Source organism: Asterias rubens, chromosome 7 (genome assembly GCF_902459465.1).
Source record: "Asterias rubens chromosome 7, eAstRub1.3, whole genome shotgun sequence".
Taxonomy (NCBI): Eukaryota; Metazoa; Echinodermata; class Asteroidea; order Forcipulatida; family Asteriidae; genus Asterias; species Asterias rubens.
The window spans coordinates 5,078,743-5,098,650 of NC_047068.1; the positions used below are offsets into that span (position 1 = coordinate 5,078,743).

The 19,908-nt window shown below is 39.1% G+C and overlaps 1 protein-coding gene across 1 annotated transcript; it reads right to left on the reverse strand.

The window, feature by feature from the left end:
- Nucleotides 1-1,527: 1,527 nt before the first annotated feature.
- On the reverse strand, nucleotides 1,528-4,040 carry LOC117292595 (galanin receptor type 1-like). Its single transcript, XM_033774704.1, has one exon. The coding sequence runs from the start codon at nucleotides 2,997-2,999 to the stop codon at nucleotides 1,836-1,838; it is 1,164 nt and encodes a 387-aa protein (XP_033630595.1). The 5' UTR covers nucleotides 3,000-4,040; the 3' UTR covers nucleotides 1,528-1,835.
- Between the last annotated feature and the right edge of the window lie 15,868 nt (nucleotides 4,041-19,908).

A 19,908-nucleotide genomic window follows, 5' to 3' on the forward strand; every position in this document is an offset into this window, starting at 1 on the left:
CTTGACTGATTAAGCCTATATTTTTCAGTTTGTTGAATCCCATTTCCTCTTATGGAGAAAACAAAATGACAAGAATGGGTAAATATTGGACCAAAAACACAGTTAAATCAACAACACATTAGCATATGAAAAACCAAAAACACTGCAAGAGTTTGTCCCAAAACCTTCATCTTTGTGACGTTTGTACAATTATGTTACAGACGCACAGCTTGATAATAAATAATACACCGCACACCAATCATGGCTTCAATACTAATCAACATTGATGATTCCATAGGGATATTCAAGCACATTCAATTATTATCATCCGTTGATTCTGACCGAGCAAGCCGTCCCCAATGGGTTAGGTTAGCTACCGAGTCTCGACGTGACCTAAAGACCCCTGCTAAGTGCGTGGTTGCAGGTATGTCCCTTGGCTTCAACATCTGCTCATCATGGTCGAAGACCGTGGATTCAGTTACAACACATTCCAGAAAACTTTCATATTTTTGTTGTCAAACACGACCTCGTATTGCTTTTAGAGTTATTGTATTAGGTTTATTAATGTACATGCAGTAGGATTGCATTAGAGTTGAAGAACTATAATGGCTTTGTTTTATATTATACATGTTTAATGGCATCAGTTAGAGTCAAATCGAAAAACAGTCCTTTCTTATCTTCAATTATCACATAACTGTCTGCTTTGTGCGTATTATGAAAAGTCAGCAGTAACAAAGTGATTTGATAACTTAATCTATACACAATGCCCAAATGGAAGAAATTTAAGTTGTTTCTTTAAGAAACGAACTAGATATGCATGTGGTATTTGAAACCATCTTGGGTTTGTGTAAGTCCTTTTTCTACCGAGCTGTGTGGATTTGTTCTTGAAAACGTGTCTTGATATTTATTCAACTGCCGTGGAGTATACTTCAGGATTTTGCTGACTGTTCTGAAGAAGACCTGTCCTGCTTATTAATTGCTACATGTAGAGGTATAGGAAATCGGCCAGGACGGCTACTTTGGCTTAGTGGGTTGAGGTAAATTACCGTTCACTGCTGCCAGTTCTTAATGGTCTCTACGTTTCGACTACAGACTGATCAGGGGCCCAATTTCATAGAGCTGCTTAGCACAAAAACTTGCTTAGCGTGACGTTTCTTCCTTGATAAAAACAGGATTACCAACCAAATTTCCACGCAATTTTTAGGATAAGCTAAAAACAGCTGATTACCAGTAGCAAACAATATTTTAAAAATTTGTTGGTAATTCTGATTTTATCAAGGAAGAAATTTCATGCTTAAGCAAATTTATGTGCTTAGCAGCTCTATGAAACTGGGCCCTAGTCATTGACTCTGACCCATGAGATGACGTCATCAAGCCGTCATCTTTAGAGGTAAAACAATCACGAAACAACGGAAAGCGTAAAAGTTAATGAGCAACCGTAGTTTTACCTCTATCCGATGGCACTCTTCTAAAATGACGCCATGTGCATAAGGTCTATCACAACTATTTAGACAAAAAAATAAATCAAGAATAATATCCTTAATCTATGACACTACGTTAGGTTACCACACAAAATGTATGATTTTAAAGCACTTGACATTTCTGCACTGCCGGGATCAAATATTGGTCCGGGATCCCTGACTCGACATCCGAATCAAACTTTTACCCGGATTTTTTGTAGAAGCATTTGTTTGGCCCGAATTTCCGGACTATTCAGACTTCAACTTTGGTGCAGAAATCTGAACACGATCACTGATCCGGATCAATTATATCCGCAGGCAGTTTTCCTCAATGTCAATAAGTTATTGTTATATTACGGCCCATATGAAGCAATTGACTTTAACATTTTGACAGTTTTAACAAACTTGAAACCGTTTTGCTCTGTTAAGAAGCTTCATCCTGCGATGACGTGGCACTACCTTAGTCCTCTCTCGTGAGCTTGTACATCTTCGGAGATACCTCCTCAAAGCTTGTCGAAAGTTCTCCGACATGATTGAATAAATAATGGGGTTAAGACATGAGTTACAGCTAGACATGATGATTTCAGTAACTTTAAGAACAAGGGTACCGTCAGTAAAAGGGAAATCCCCGTAAAGGATCCACATGTACATGATATGATGAGGTAACCAGCATATACCAAAGGCTAGTACGACAACACTTACTATTAGTGTCACCTTCTTCTTTGCATTGTTGGCTGAGGATTCGGAATCTTCACTTGGTTTGAAAGTCGTCCACAGAGCTCGTAAGATGAGTAGGTAGGATGTGATCATCAGGAGTAAGGGTAGCATGTAACTTATGACGAACAGAAAGGTATAGAAATAACGTCTTGATAACTTGATATCATCTCTAGGGTTATCATCAGGCCATACCTCAACGCAATACGACACTTCATCCCCGTTAGCATCCAACATATCAAAAGTCTCAAATACAAATAAAAACGGAGCAGCACAAGCTATCGCAAGAGCCCATATGAAAGATATCACACAAATCACGTTTCGAAGGGTGCGTACCCCAAAGAACTTCAGGGGATGTACTACGGCAAAGTAGCGATCCATGGACATAGCAACTAAGGTGAAGCTACTGGCACACATTGAAGCATAGATGAGGAATTGAACCATCTTACACATGAACCCGCCAAACATCCATGAAGGTACTGTTATAAGGGTAGCATGGAACGGTAAACAGAAGACGAGATACAGTAGATCTGCAAAGCTGAGATTAAGAATTAATACACTCATTGTTTTATGAAGGCCTCTGATACGTCCAGTTGCTGCTAAGATAACCAGGGTATTCCCTAACACCCCTAAGACAAAAACGAGACTGAAGAGCACAGAGGTCACGACCTTGATGGTGTACAAAAAGGGGATCTCTTCTTGTGTAGCCCCGCCTCCATTGTTACTCTCGTTACCCTGGTAGAAACTCGCGTTACCACTGTTACTAATGTTACTTCCAGCTGTTACTGAGTAGTTTAACATCTTGTCAAGACTGGGACCGGTTATGTCTGTCACTAGGTTTGCCATTTCGGATTGTGAAGTGATGGTCCTTAATTAGTGTACCTACTCAGACGTGTCAATCTGATCCCCGGTTGAGTGAGAATCACTGGAATGCTTGAAAACATCGTCTAATTTGAAAACATCATCTCAATGGATATTGCAATGCTATCGAGTTAGAGCGAATCAGTTGGTATCCAATGATAGCGTATTATATGCAAGGTTTGCAAATAAATATGGACTCACCCGGCTTGCAAGTATCTCATTGACAGAATGACCACACAGTCATGAATTGTCAGAGCTTGTTGTATCCTCACTAAGACCGTGTTCAACTTGTTTCTTAAAAAAACTGGATCAGTCAGTGTCCATCAATCCTAGGACGAAACAAGAGTTGGCGATCTGGAGGGTTGTCTTAAGGATCACCAGAGGACAAGCTGTTGATAAAACCTCCCGGGTTTAATAAAGTCACTTCTTAAACAAAACCCCCAAGCTTTTAGGATTGACTTTGTACTGATGTTTCTCCGCCGTCGTTCCCAGAGTACCGGTGATGAAAATGTCGACGATGACGAGAAGTGATAAGAAGTGCTTCCTCTTCGTCGAAATGACTTTCTGAATAATCTCTAGTTAATGCTCAATGGTAGTGGTCAGCATACTGTCTTGAGGCAATATTGAATCGTCACTTTATAGAGTGCAATCATCAACATCTTGAAATTAAAGCGACTGCTACAGTTATTGTCGCCAGAATGAGCGTCATACAGGCGTCAAATTGGATCACTGTACCATAGCGCTACTGTTATCATAAATCTGCCCACCCTCCTTCATTCATACACATTGATATCACACAATATTGTTGCTACCCATTTGACTGTTTCTCCTCTTGCCGTAAGCTGCAGTTAAGACAATTGTGGTATGTGGGTGATAGTTGTATTCTGAGTGGCTTGCCTTATACCAGCTTGCTGCATAGTCGACTTTGAGACCTATAATCGTCAGTGACGAGGTGCTACGTCCATGATTGGTTGACGGTGGAACAACCATGGCACAAACCAAATTCCCTCATCTCTCACGCCTAACATCCAGATATTCCTCATCCATGCATAGAATGATGTTGTCCACACACCCCATTACCTTTAGTGTTCGTAACGGACAGTTGGTGTCAACCGATCCTTGCAGTTCCTAGGAGACGTGTGTAGTTTTGCCAAAGGAAGTTGATTTCTTTTTTATAAACACAGCCACCCTTTATATATAAACACAGCCACCCTTTATGGGTGCATGCTGCTTGTGACGTTACAGGAGTGCGTTTAACATTCAGAATTCGGCCGTTCAATTTCGTTTTGAGTCGAGTCAAATTCCTTTAGCATTTTGTTCAATTTAGTGTATCGTCATTCTTTTTCGTGACACATACGCCTCAAGAAGCGTCTGCGAATTTGAATGTTATAACTATGTTATGGTGTATAGATACCATTACTGGACGGTTGTAAGTATATAAGGCTTTCGTTTACTGTAGATCATCTATTTCTCAACTCAGTGACATCACAACAACTATCTTAAGACCATTTGTAATGATCGCCGGGGAAGCTAGCCATTGTATTGTTTAATACTCACCAACTATTTAATTATTTACTCATTGATATGATCTATTGAATCATTGATTTATTGATTAAATAATCAATTTACTAAGTTTTTGATTGATTGATTGATTGATTAATTGAATTATTGACTGATTTTTTCGTTTTAAATAATCGGACAATAAAGTACACACTGTCAAGTAAAGACAAACCTTGCGTTAAGTGGGACGAACTAGATCCCCCCCCCCTATGAAATAAAAATTCTGCAAATATTCAAACAGCATTCTGTGAAAGTATTTGACGTCGTGACGATGACTTGCCATGAAGCGTGCTGAAGTGAAGCGGTCTCATGGGGGGGGGGGGGGGGCTTCAGAGCTTTCGTCCCGGTCAGCAGCTTTCCTTTTCTATTACATCAGTTCAGTCATTCTTACAAGAGTTATTTATTATCCACAAGTATTCAACTCCGCGCAATGGTTGGGTGTTGAAGTGAGCCAGAATATTATTAAATGTTCATCATCGAAATGTCTTTAATACGATCAGTTTAAAAACACAAAACCGGTCAATGGTGTGTGTAAAGGAGTAGTGACATCATACATGTAGCAGTGTGCAAGCAAGTCATTAGATTGGACAATGTGACCATGAAAAACGTGTTCCTAGTTTTCAATATAAGCGCCATTAAGAGAGTTTTTATAATGAACATGCAAAGAAACTATATAAGACCGGAACGCACATGTTCAACGAGACAAGTGTGAATTGTTGTATTGAAAGATAAGCTTTTTCAACCAATCTTACCTTCTCAAAATGAAAATCCAGTCGAGTCAGATGTTACAAATGAATCCGATATTAAAACTTATTGTCGTATATCTAGAGTCCATGCTTGGTTTTAACTGTCTCCACAGTAAGATTTCCACAGTAAGAAAGTCAACTCGACCATTTTGGAATACTGTACGCGTGGCCGTCTGTCTTACTCAGTGAATGACAAAACAGGTCCACACTCAAATATGCATATTTATATACATAATGCTCCAAGACCGGACTAAAGACATATTTATTCAAGCGTTCTTACTAATTCAGTTTCAAATTTTCTGTTAAATGTTACAATGATTTTCTTTTGCTGTGTTCCTTGGGTGTCTCTATTTATAATTGTTATTATTATTGTTAAAGTTGTCTATTAATTACAAACTTGATTCCAAGGCAGACAACTGGTAATTGTAGACATTCAATTCTTAAAGGACCTCTACAAATGATGAAAGGGATTTTGCTGGTATTGAATCACGAAACATTCATAATATAAGGATCGGCATGACATTGGTTTCTTATTAGTTCACAGATTTACGTAAAACGGGACCTTTATGCTACTGGGGGTATTTCTTATGGACAGCTCAGCTATGACTGAAGTAGATTCTAGAGTCTATTGACCCAGATCTAACAAGAGGTTTAAATCATTCTGTGTTTTTAGCTTGAAGACATTTTGTGCAACTTGTTGATTTCCCTTGTGGTTGTCATAAAGGAATATACAATATAATTTTTCTTCCTCGGAGCATTTTCTCCCTGTACACGTACATCAGTCAATTGTACAATCAAAAAATGGCAAACAATCATGTTATTAGCGCCTTGTGTATAAACTTGATACCTTTATAGTCCCCTGACTCATAGAGTCCGGATGAAGAGCGGGTATTAACTTGTGCAGTTACAGAATGGGGCATAGAAACACACTAAGATCACCTGACGAAAAGAGGCACATGTCGAAAAGAGGCACCTGACTAAAAGAGGTTTCCTGTCGAAAAGAGGTTTCCTGACGAAAAGAGGTTTCCTGACGAAAAGAGGTTTCCTGACGAAAAGAGGTCACATGACGAAAAGAGGTCACCTGTCGAAAAAAGGTTTCCTGACGAAAAGAGGTCACCGAACGAAAAGAGGCACCTGACTAAAAGAGATCACCTGACAAAAAGAGGTTTATCACCTGACGAAAAGCGGTCACCTGACGAAAAGAGGTCACATGACGAAAAAAGCAACCTGGCGAAAAGAGGTTTCATGACGAAAAGAGGTCACCTGACGAAAGGAGGTTTCCTGACGAAAATAGGGCACCTGACGAAAAGAGGCACCTGACGAAAAAAGGCACCTGACGAAAAGAGGTCACCTGACGAAAAAAGCAACCTGGCGAAAAGAGGTTTCCTGACGAAAAGAGGCACCTAACGAAAAAAGGCATCCATCATTCTTGAGAATTGGTGTCGAGACCCATCTCGTTTTTGCACATTTAAAGTAAATACATTTGTTAAAGCAGAGTTAACATACTCATGTAAATCATATTTATGTAAGCAAACTTGCTTCTCTATATTCCTGTGTGAAAACTGTTTTTGAGTATATCCCGATACATTAAGAGGTACATCAATCACACAAAGGGCAGAAACATTGATCGAAACGTCGACGAAATCAACCGGCTCTTCTCGAGGTAACATGTATTACTTAATCTTAACTTACAACCACTAGTAGGCCTGCTGAAGAAAACTAGTGGTTTTAATTAAGATTGACAATCCAAATGTGATCAATTAGGTTGGATTATAATTCCAGTCCACATGTTTAGATGGCCTATTAATGTGACTGACATTAGATGATACATGGGACGTTGATGTTGAAGTATTGGTACTTATCCTAATCGATATTGGTACATATTCTAATCGACATTGGTACATATTCTAATCGACTCACGGCAGCATGCAAGAAAGTTAAGTTAAAGATATGCATAAAATAACAAACCAGTGAAAATTTGAGCTGAATTGGTCAAAGTTGCGAGATAATAATGAAAAAAAAAAATCCCTTGTCACACCTCAAATTCTAAATCTGAGGTCTCGAAATCAAATTCATGGAAAATTACTTCTTTCTCGAAAACTACATTTTTTCAGAGGGAGCCGTTTCTCACAATGTTTTATACCATCTAGGGCTCCCCCATTACTCGTTACCAAGTAAAGTATAATTATTTTGAGTTATTACCAATAGTTTCCACTTCCTTTAAGTTAAGTCGCGAAAGAATCCGTTTTGAGACCTAACTATTCAGAATAATAATAACATAGTATTGTATATATTAATTATTAGCGCCGGTGTCTGCCCAAAATGCACACAGTGCTCTCTCTTATAACACACAACAGTTCAAAAGGAAGAAAGGAAGAAATCAATGGTCAACTATTATTTTAAACAGATGAGCTTGCAAACAGTTTTAAATGATGATGTTAAATCGCCTACATCCGCAAATAAAGTCAACTGGGTCTGAAAGACGGATTGGTTTTTTAACCTTCTTTAAGCTACCCCTTCCTCCTCCACGACAGCGTTTTCTTTATTGACTTAAAGACGGATTGGTTTTCTAACCTTCTTTAAGCTACCCCTTCCTCCTCCACGACAGCGTTTTCTTTCCTGACTTAATAAATTGCCCTGATAGTTTTAATAATGATAGCTCAGATACCATTAATCACGTGTTAACATCGTGACTTTTAAATTCAACGCCTTCTTAACTTGACTTGAATAGTCGTCGGGACTATAGCACGCTTGGATTATATGCTGACCATCCTTCCCACGTAAAGTACGATTTCCATAATTTACCGTAGCCAACACTCCACATTTCTTGATTGAATATTGCAGCTGTTTCGATGTTCATTTTTAAGGGAAAGCGAACCTTGTTTCTAATCTGTTGCGTTGAGGGAACAGGTGATCTTTAGCTTTCACAATATAATTATTGTCGACACCAAACGGAAAGCACTCCTCCATAGTTTCCGCTGGTTTACCTTCATCTTGACAATATCCTCTCGGAAAATAAAATACAAGAAAAGTCTTCTCCTGGATTATTATTCTTTGCAGTTAATATGCCTTAGAGGGGTTTTCAGTGAATTCACATCCTCTGTCAATCACATACTCCCACCTAGCGATGCATAACCATTTATCGTGTTTAGTTAGTATGTTAAATTCACCGTCTTCTAGTTATTCATGAGTTGACTTATATCATGGGATTTCGTATCAGGTGATTGAGGGTGCTTGACCCCAAGAACACAACAGGAATTTAATTAAGTGTTTTGGGTGAGTACTTTCATTACAATAATTTTGATTAACAATCTTTATCTAAGATCTAACAAAGATCTTACATGAACATTTTAATATAATATGATTGTTCAAAGATTTTCCATCATGGTATTTTTCTTGTAGAATCTTGTTTGTATCGAGTGGGTTCCACGTTTTGTACAAGAGCTTAATAAAGCTCTCTTCATGTTAACACTTCATAAGATATTTTATTCTGTCTACCTTTGAGCTCAAGTGGACTTTTTATTCCTGTCTGGAATCCAAGCTCTAGGGTTGTAAGTTCCACAAAGAGTCTGATACCAGCTATATGGTTTTAAACATGATTGGAACGCCAAGACGTTCCACAAATAGTCTCATACCAGCTCTATGGTTTTAAACATGATTGGAACGCCAGGACGTTCCACAGAGAGTCTGATACCAGCTCTAGGGTTTTAAACATGATTTGACGTTCCACAAAGAGTCTCATACTATGGTTTTAAAACATGATTGGAACGCCAGGACGTTCCACAGAGAGTCTGTTACCAGCTCTAGGGTTTTAAACATGATTGGAACGTCAGGACGTTCCACAAAGGACGTTCCACTTTTAAAAACACTACTCATTTAAAAGATGATGTTATTTCAAACGAAACGATTTCCTCGACGTTAGGCTGGTACCAAACCATTACAAATGTTGTAGGCCATTTTTGATTTAAGATTTCCACTTACCCGTTATCACCAAAGTTAGTACCAAGTGCACTTACTGGGTCATTTTTGATTTATTGTATATCAGCAGAGCGTAATTGCCGGCCGTGTACAATTTCTCGCGTTCACAGTTTGGTCATTATTTTGTTAACACTAGAAAGACAGCATGGAGCAGAGAGAGCCCTATTAATGACGTAGTGGATTCCAACTTGTATTACAGAACCTAACTCAAAGCTTTATGGTGGAAAACAATTCCTCTGACATACTATAACGCTATTTACTCGTGCCACAACCAAATCGATTTCCTAAAACAATAAAGGATTCCAATATTGGGCATGGGGCCGGGGGGGGGGACTAAGCTATTAAAGTTCCTTAAAGTCCAAACTGATTTTATTGTGAACAACGAGATGGCCATTCCATAAGAGCAGAAGACTCATACTAAGGAAATAGTGTCACACCCTGAGGATCAGAAGACTCATACTAAGGAAATAGTGTCACACCCTGAGGATCAGAAGACTCATACTAAGGAAATAGTGTCACACCCTGAGGATCAGAAGACTCATACTAAGGAAATAGTGTCACACCCTGAGGATCAGAAGACTCATACTAAGGAAATAGTGTCACACCCTGAGGATCAGAAGACTCATACTAAGGAAATAGTGTCACACCCTGAGGATCAGAAGACTCATACTAAGGAAATAGTGTCACACCCTGAGGATCAGAAGACTCATACTAAGGAAATAGTGTCACACCCTGAGGATCAGAAGACTCATACTAAGGAAATAGTGTCACACCCTGAGGATCAGAAGACTCATACTAAGGAAATAGTGTCACACCCTGAGGATCAGAAGACTCATACTAAGGAAATAGTGTCACACCCTGAGGATCAGAAGACTCATACTAAGGAAATAGTGTCACACCCTGAGGATCAGAAGACTCATACTAAGGAAATAGTGTCACACCCTGAGGATCAGAAGACTCATACTAAGGAAATAGTGTCACACCCTGAGGATCAGAAGACTCATACTAAGGAAATAGTGTCACACCTTGAGGATCAGAAGACTCATACTAAGGAAATAGTGTCACACCCTGAGGATCAGAAGACTCATACTAAGGAAATAGTGTCACACCCTGAGGATCAGAAGACTCATACTAAGGAAATAGTGTCACACCCTGAGGATCAGAAGACTCATACTAAGGAAATAGTGTCACACCATGAGAATCAGAAGACTCATACTAAGGAAATAGTGTCACACCCTGAGGATCAACTTTGACATTAACTTTCAAGACAATACGAAAGAAAAAAACATCAGACCCCCCCCCGTTTCATTTCCAGACAAAACCTATAAATGGTTTATACTCTCAAAGTACTTATTAAAACACGAGAAGCCTAATGAGATATGCCCTCGCCAAGATTTTATCAACTGAGTGGAAGTAAACGTCAGCCATTTCCCTGTTAGAAACTTAAAGCCTAGATGTTAAAACTGAAAAATCCATTTATTGTCATCCGTTGTCCTTACACATGATGGAACTGAAAGCTTAGATGAAGAAATCATGAACGTATATTTTTGACATCTGAGGTTGCATCTTGGAGGGAATGCACAATTGTCTTTAGTTCCAATTCATAAGGCCATGGGTATATTCATCCTAGCGTATACTAATTGCTCATGGAAAAGCTAGCATTTCCATAGTGTCCTGTGACATGTACAGTCGAAGTTGCCATAGAAACGATAGATTCGAAAAAGGAAAGGAAGTGGACAATGAGTCCTTGAGGCCAACATTAGCTTCATCAGATTGAAGAGCAGAGCATAGGAGCATAAAGATATAGGAGCATAGGAGAGCATTAAAGTATTTTTAGTCAGGTAACCTCCACATAGTTCCCTGGCGTATCAGATAGGAGAGCATTAAAGTGTTTTTAGTCAGGTAACCTCCACATAGTTCCCTGGCGTATCAGATAGGAGAGCATTCAAGTATTTTTAGTCAGGTAACCTCGACATAGTTCCCTGGCGTATCAGATAGGAGAGCATTCAAGTGTTTTTTAGTCAGGTAACCTCGACATAGTTCCCTGGCGTATCAGATAGGAGAGCATTAAAGTATTTTTAGTCAGGTAACCTCCACATAGTTCCCTGGCGTATCAGATAGGAGAGCATTAAAGTGTTTTTTAGTCAGGTAACCTCGACATAGTTCCCTGGCGTATCAGATAGGAGAGCATTAAAGTATTTTTAGTCAGGTAACCTCCACATAGTTCCCTGGCGTATCAGATAGGAGAGCATTAAAGTGTTTTTTAGTCAGGTAACCTCCACATAGTTCCCTGGCGTATCAGATAGGAGAGCATTAAAGTGTTTTTTTTAGTCAGGTAACCTCGACATAGTTCCCTGGCGTATCAGATAGGAAAGCATTAAAGTGTTTTTTAGTCAGGTAACCTCGACATAGTTCCCTGGCGTATCAGATAGGAGAGCATTAAAGTATTTTTAGTCAGGTAACCTCGACATAGTTCCCTGGCGTATCAGATAGGAGAGCATTAAAGTGTTTTTTAGTCAGGTAACCTCGACATAGTTCCCTGGCGTATCAGATAGGAAAGCATTAAAGTGTTTTTTAGTCAGGTAGCCTCCACATAGTTCCATGTCGTATCAGATAGGAGAGCATTAAAGTGTTTTTTAGTCAGGTAACCTCGACATAGTTCCCTGGCGTATCAGATAGGAGAGCATTAAAGTATTTTTAGTCAGGTAACCTCCACATAGTTCCATGTCGTATCAGATAGGAGAGCATTAAAGTGTTTTTTAGTCAGGTAACCTCGACATAGTTCCCTGGCGTATCAGATAGGAGAGCATTAAAGTATTTTTAGTCAGGTAACCTCCACATAGTTCCCTGGCGTATCAGATAGGAGAGCATTAAAGTGTTTTTTAGTCAGGTAACCTCGACATAGTTCCCTGGCGTATCAGATAGGAAAGCATTAAAGTGTTTTTTAGTCAGGTAACCTCCACATAGTTCCATGTCGTATCAGATAGGAGAGCATTAAAGTGTTTTTTAGTCAGGTAACCTCGACATAGTTCCCTGGCGTATCAGATAGGAGAGCATCAAAGTATTTTTAGTCAGGTAACCTCCACATAGTTCCCTGGCGTATCAGATAGGAGAGCATTAAAGTGTTTTTTAGTCAGGTAACCTCGACATAGTTCCCTGGCGTATCAGATAGGAAAGCATTAAAGTGTTTTTTAGTCAGGTAACCTCGACATAGTTCCCTGGCGTATCAGATAGGAGAGCATTCAAGTGTTTTTCGTCAGGTAACCTCGACATAGTTCCCTGGCGTATCAGATGGGAGAGAATTTAAGTGTTTTTAGTCAGGTAACCTCCACATAGTTCCCTGGCGTAAATGTACTCATCTGAGCTATACTTTTTCCACGAAAACTAGATTTACAAAACAAATCGTCTAGCTTATCTCTTAATTTGATGTAGTTTTGTTCACAGTTTGTCTCAATCAGCTGTATGTGCCTTGTTTGACATTAATTTTTAAAACTTGTTTGCCACCGTTAAGACCTTGTGCATTGACGTCATCCAGCGGCCATCTTAGTGGAAAAACGGTGACGAAACAATCGGAACGCACAGATTTGTACGCGCGGCCCACAGGATTGGCCAATGAACAACCTCCTTTTGACCTCTAGGTGAGGGCGCCCTACTGAAATGATGTCATATGCATAAGGTATATTGATGGAACAATCTTACGCTAACAACACTCTCATTGCACACCTAATGTTTTCCCCTTTTCTGTTTTGTTCTTGGTTTCCATGAGGTACAAAATATATGCAAAATGTGATCCGAGTTATTTGACAAAACGAGGCCTAATACTCTGTTAAATGTTGTGATAAAAACCACTGTGGGAATGTCGAAATAATGTGTAGCAGTTCCAACCAAGGAATGACGTCAATGTATTCAATGTATACATGATGACAAACGAGTCTCTTTTCAAAGTTATTTTGGCATCATGTACGGGAGATGAACTAGTTTTCTCCTGAACATAATCAGCCAATAACATAAACAAACGGTGCATATTATCTAGTTTATACCAAGCCTAAGAATCAGGCACTTCCATATTATTCATAATCCAGGGTCCTGTATAAAGATGGAAGTATTTCCTATCTACCAATCTATTCTTAGAACACTTGTGCCATGCTCATGCATTGATTGGTTTATTCAGGATGACGTGTATCGCTTCAGGCCAATAAGTGTTGATTTCAAACTCAATCTAAAAATAGTTGCCCCAACAGGGGTTGCTACGTCATTGGTCACGTGATCAAGGTCTATAGGTTTACCTTTTTTTAGGCTTCAAGTATTTTCTTTCTAAAATGATAAATTCTTACTTTCACTACACTCAGATCAAAGGCCAAATGAATAGATCTACAAATACGCCGGCAGGAAAATAGTATCGAACTATTTTGTTAATATTTTTCTCCCTTAGATTTTTTTTTGCGCACATACGGGTCTCAGAATTTCATGTTGTTTTAACCGATGTGGCCAATACAAAAAGGAAAGAATGAATGAATGAATGAACCTGAAAATAAATACAGAGACAAATTAAAAGACTAAATAGTTCCTTCTAAGAGATCAGTCCACTGTTTATTGATCCAATTTAAATAAATAAATAAATTGACTATGATATTAACTGTACTTAAACACTTGGCTTTGCAAGTATTTTAAGAACATTACGATCAATATAATGATTAACTTTTAAAAGCATGATTTCAGTGATTAATACACAAATTCAACATCTCTAAAAGCTAACTCAAACTCTGGTGCATAGTGTCTTGCAGAAAGGAGTCGTCTTTAAATTGTCTTCTTGTAGTAACTATAACTGATATGAACAGAACGGATGCGGAAATAAATGGTTAATTCCAGGTTCTTTTCACACGCGACAGTTTGAATGATTTATATGAAATCCTAAAATAAAACCTTTTACCACCAACTCTTTAAATCATGCTCAAATCAAGCACCATCGGTGACAACTTGAAATACATCGCTCGACCCGCCATTACCGGCTGGACTTGAGGCCATGTATGACGTCACATTCCACTTGATTTAACACTGGGTCTCATTCTTGCATCTTATGGTTGACAACTTCGACTTATAAACCATCGGAAGTAAAAGCCTTTTGCTGTTAGAGAAACTTGACGCGAACAAATCCCATAGGCATCGGTATCAAAGTTATTTATTTGCTCCCCAAAATATGTGATAATTCCAACACTTTATGGGGAAAAGACGTGCTATAATATACTGAACACTTTTGTGAAACCCAGCCATACATGGCCGGACAATAACAAGTGATGGGGACTTGAGAAAGATTCATCAAACCGCAGATCATGGTTCAAATAATGCTGGTTGCTCAAGTATATCTGACGACTGTTCGTTGATGGGCTGAAGACAGCGCTTCTTAATTGGTTAATTTCCTATTTGCTTCTGTGTTGACTATTGGCCCTTTAATTAACATGTTGTTTACTGGTTAATTAGATGAGTTGATAATGAGGGAGATGTTCTTATTTGGCTAAATCGAGTCTTGCGATTAATTGCTTGATAGCATTATTGACACATAAAAGACTAGATGTGACCAGAATTCTAATATCGGCATTACAATGTATGGCTATGGAAAACACGGTCTTTAAATAGTAAGAACAGAACTCGAAAACACATCGAGTGAGCGGAGACATCGTTGGAAAGCAAACAAGCTAGCCGGGGCACAGCCGGTGCTAATGGGCAAGGGAACCCACCAATCTAACTCTGTAGAGATCGAATGACACACATTACTGCTCCGCGTCCCTCTTTAGTTGTCGCTTTGTTGTTAGGGTAGTTTGAGCGATGACGATGAAAACACAAAATGACAAACAAAAATAACAACAGATAACAGACGTAATGTTTTGTACAAGCTTGAGGTTTTAAGCTGTTCAATGATGGAAATTTTACACGTAATACTAAGGTAAAGACAAAATAGTTATTGATGAAAATTAAAGGACGTTTTTTCTTCTTTGAGATAAACACCCCACCTACAAAAAAAAGGAGAAAAAGGACACAAATTGGACCATCGACCCCTCAATGACGTATCAATGTGGCCGCCGGTTCGAAACACGTAATAATGAACAGGTGGGCTGCAGCAAAAATAGTATAGAAACATAACTTATTTTTATAGAATCACAAGGCTTTCTAAACAAGAGGACTTGGAATTAACTGCAAATTGTCAAATTAACATTGTAAAGATTAAAGATTAACTGTGAAAGTATACGTTTCCCTCATAAAATTATTACAGTTTGAAAGATAGCGGTTTGTTAAGGGATGATTTTTACGCAACATGTTTTAGGCTATATCGAGATTAATATGGACTATCATAGGTTATCGAGTACACACTGTGCCAAGAGTAACTACATGAAGAAAATGATAGCAAAGGCTTTTACTATACATGAAGAAAATTATACCAAAGGCTTTTACTATACATGAAGAAAATTATAGCAAAGGCTTTTACTATACATGAAGAAAATGATAGGAAAGGCTTTTACTATACATGAAGAAAATGATAGGAAAGGCTTTTACTATACATGAAGAACATGATAGGAAAGGCTTTTACTATACATGAAGAAAATGATAGCAAAGGCTTTTACTATACAAGAAGAAAATTATAGCAAAGGCTTATACTATACATGAAGAAAATGATAGGAAAGGCTTTTACTATACATGAAGAAAATGATAGGAAAGGCTTTTACTATATATGAAGAAAATGATAGGAAAGGCTTTTACTATATATAAAGAACATTATAGCAAAGGCTTTTACTATACATGAAGAAAATGATAGCAAAGGCTTTTACTATACATGAAGAAAATTATAGCAAAGGCTTATACTATACATGAAGAAAATGATAGGAAAGGCTTTTACTATACATGAAGAAAATGATAGCAAAGGCTTTTACATCAAAAACAACCCATCCCTGAACTCCTTCTAAAACTTGCACACGGCTACTTTAGGATTTGCATTTCATAGTGGGATTTTAACTTTAATTTACACTGATTTAATTAGATTTACAAATGTATTTAGCTTAGTAAAGCCACGACACCCGCCACATTTAAAAACTGACCTTTCCAATATATCGCAGGCGGCCGGTAAACAAGTTACTGATCAGTTTTTTTGATATCACAGTTGACAGGACAATTTTGTCGAACCGGTGTTGATTCTAGAAAGCAACTTGCTCTACCCTGGGGAAGGGACGTGCGATTCCCATCCTCTCTGCAATTGTGCATTTATTAGCGACATCTTTGTGTTTGTGCGACCTGATTGTCAACCTAGTCAGTACTCTCTTAAACACTGTTAAGGTATATATTACAAAATGTGCGTGCTTGGACAAGTGAAAAACACATCGTACGAATGCAGGAATGAACATGTAACAGCTCTTGTTAAGTTGTACTTGTTGATGTTTTGGGGCTCATTTTTGAGAATGTTGCCTGAGTGAAATTGATCAATTTTAAGCAATGTCACGAACATGTAGAATTGTAGCCTGCTACAATAGAAGATTGTTGATCTATGTACAAACAGATACCTATAGATGTCAAGCATGTTTGTCTGCACAGACTCAAATTAATGCAAGGTTCGTTCAAGGAAACTGTTAACATTTTGTGAGGTCCCAATTGGAATTTGGGGGATATCGTTGGTCAACTGTGCAGTATTTATGTGTCCTATTTTGATTCTATTTCATTGCCTTTCTTTCTCTTTAAGTTCAGTCAGTTTATTTCCACAGTATCAACATCGCAATCAATAGCAAATCAAAGGCGTAGTTGTGTTTGGTAAGATTAATTAAATGGAACATAAGCCTTGACACTGTGGGGGACCCATCGCAAAGTTTGTAAGGTTATATGTCCCCGAACAAGCTTGTGCATTGAGCCGATGTATTTTGGGGGCAATCCCACGTTCTAGCTGTATTTTTTGTCCGAATAAATTAAATCATTTGAATACTTACGTGTAGAGCTAGCATGCACTGATCGAACGCCGTGTCAACCTGGAACACATCAAGGAGACAAGAAAGAAAACTAAGTTGGACTTTAGCTTAAAGTCACACGGGACTTCCATCGTTGTTTTTTACATGGACACATTTTAATTATGTAAACAAAATCCAGTAAAATTGACCGATGTCCCCGAGATTTTGGTTTGTGGTAATGTCACATTATTATATATTTGCTGTTCATTAACTGTATCAATATTATTTGTTAACACCCATATACAACAACGTGTGTTAGCACTGTAGGCTACACTCAGTACCTACCTAAGATCTGTGAACAAAATCTCAGGCATATTACTCCGCTGGGAATCCAACCCACGACCTTTACAACCGTACAGGGGCGTCAATCCGTCTTGAAAGGGCATAACATTTACGGCGTGGGGTCCGGGGCCCGCTTTAGGGCCCTGGATTTTGTTTAGCCCGTAGATGCTCTCTGGTGCAATCTAGTGAATCTGAGGGGTGATGTTCCCCCTCTCAGATGTTGGAATTTAATGCCTATTTCAAGCTATGGTGTACCTATCCTTCCTATCATGGTTATTGTACCTAAAAAGCAACTCAATTATAACTTCGTTATATCAATACTGTTTCTGCATTCTAATGCTCAGACGGCGTTTCATCCCTATCATCACCAGATTAAGGGCCCGGGAAAATTTTGCATTCTAGGTGCTCTGTGGTGCAATCTTAGGCCAATAAGGGGCATACAGAACAGAACAAAGCATCTGTAAAATGTGAGCAGCGGTAGAACCTTTTGGGTTGACAGCATCTTCAAGGGCGGATCCATGAACCAAGTTTTAAGGGGGAATTACTTTCAAAGAGTGAGCAAGTGAGTGTGAAACCTTTACGGCATGGGTCCGGGCCCGCTGAAGGGCCCGGGAAAATTTTGTATTTTTAGATGCTCTGTGGCGCAATCTTTAGGCCATTTAGTGGCCAATTGGCAAACGAAACAGAACAATGAGCTGTGTGAATATTGTGTTCCAGTGCTCCACAGTTCCACAGTGCAAAACACGACTTTCATAATAAAGATGGATAACGACACGGGGAACATTTGATACTGTGTCCCCAAACCTTCGAAAATTGGGTGGGGTGGGGTTGGGGTACACGTCCCTTCCACTCTTTCAAGGGGGAGGTGCAAATATGTGAACGATGGAGCATGCGTGTGAGAAACCTTAACGGCTCGGGGTGTGGGCCCGATTAAGGGCCCGGGAAAATTTTGCATTTTAGATGCTCTGTGATGCAATCTAGGGCCAATTTTGAGGGGGGGGGGGTACTGTGTCATCCTTTGCCCACAGGATTAATGCCCAAATAGGGACACGGGGTTTTGTCTTACACAGTGCAAAACTTGGGCTTCATGATAAAGGTGGGCAAAAAGGTGGGGGGGGGGGGAGGGGGGACATTTGATATTGTGTCCCCCACCCTCCAAAAGGTGGGGGGGGGGGGGACATGTCCCCCTGATTGACGCCCATGCAACCGTAGAGCAGTGTCAACTGTATCAAGTTTTCATTTGTACAAGTTATTATTATGTTTTCTGAGCAATATTATTACACTATATATTGATTGATGTTGACGTGCAATAAATGTATCTGAAACAAAATAAATTATCCAGCGCATATTACCGATTGATTCGAAGCGAACACCGACCCGCATTGACCCGTTTCAAATGTCACACTGATCATTACGTCACAGGTGACGTCACGTGAAAGGGGTTTCATACATCATGTCGTGTACCCAATTCTCAATAGAGTTAACATACACGAACAACGGATAACGATTATACTAAAAGAACAAGGTACCAAGCTGTAGTCTGGTTCCCAGACCCAAATATCTCCGACTAGGATTCTGTCGAATTTAGGGTCCGGTATCACCCAAAATCACGTGACCAAAAAGAAAAGGAGGAATTCCTCCTTTTTCGAAGTTATCCGAAATGTTCCGAACGTGTTGTCGTCAACATTCGGACAGTATCGTTGATGTTCGGTATGGAATCATAATGTCAGTCCTGTCGGCCATAGATCCAGCAGTTTTTATGCCAGCTATTGTTATTTAAAGCCAATGCAGGCGTTGTGCCTAAATAAAGCGTTTGCAAAGCGATGCGACAAGTTCAAAATATATAAACCTGGGAAATCGCTCCGGGATCTGGTAAGTTTTGTCCTTTTTCTTCAATTCAAAAATATTTTTTCAAAGGTTTTTTGACTTGAGTGTTAATTAAACATTGATTGAGGATTAAGTTTCATGATTTTTGAAAGTGGTAAAAATGGGGCAAATCTGGTGACTAGCTGTCGAAATTGTACGTGTTGAACCAGATTGTCATTAATTGACCATCAAAATAATCTCGTAACCCTCCGGCCTGGCGGCCCTCGGGAGGAGGGTTACGTTATCGCAACTTGTGCAGACATGGTTTCCCTGGAGATGACCCCCGACACCCTGACAAGTTGCGTCATGCTCTATTTTTAACCGTGGGAGATACCTGACCTAAAATTTTTAATAAGAGACGTCAAGGAATCTTTGGTCAGGGGACCAGACTAACCAAGCTGTAAAAGGTTTTTACCAAAACAGCGTGACGATTGAATTCAAAGCACGTGTGTAAACATTCTGTGTTTTATACTCTGTTCA

Bases quoted from the DNA above. Each gene is read 5' to 3' on its own strand.
- LOC117292595 (XM_033774704.1), bottom strand. From the start codon at position 2,999: ATGGCAAACCTAGTGACAGACATAACCGGTCCCAGTCTTGACAAGATG.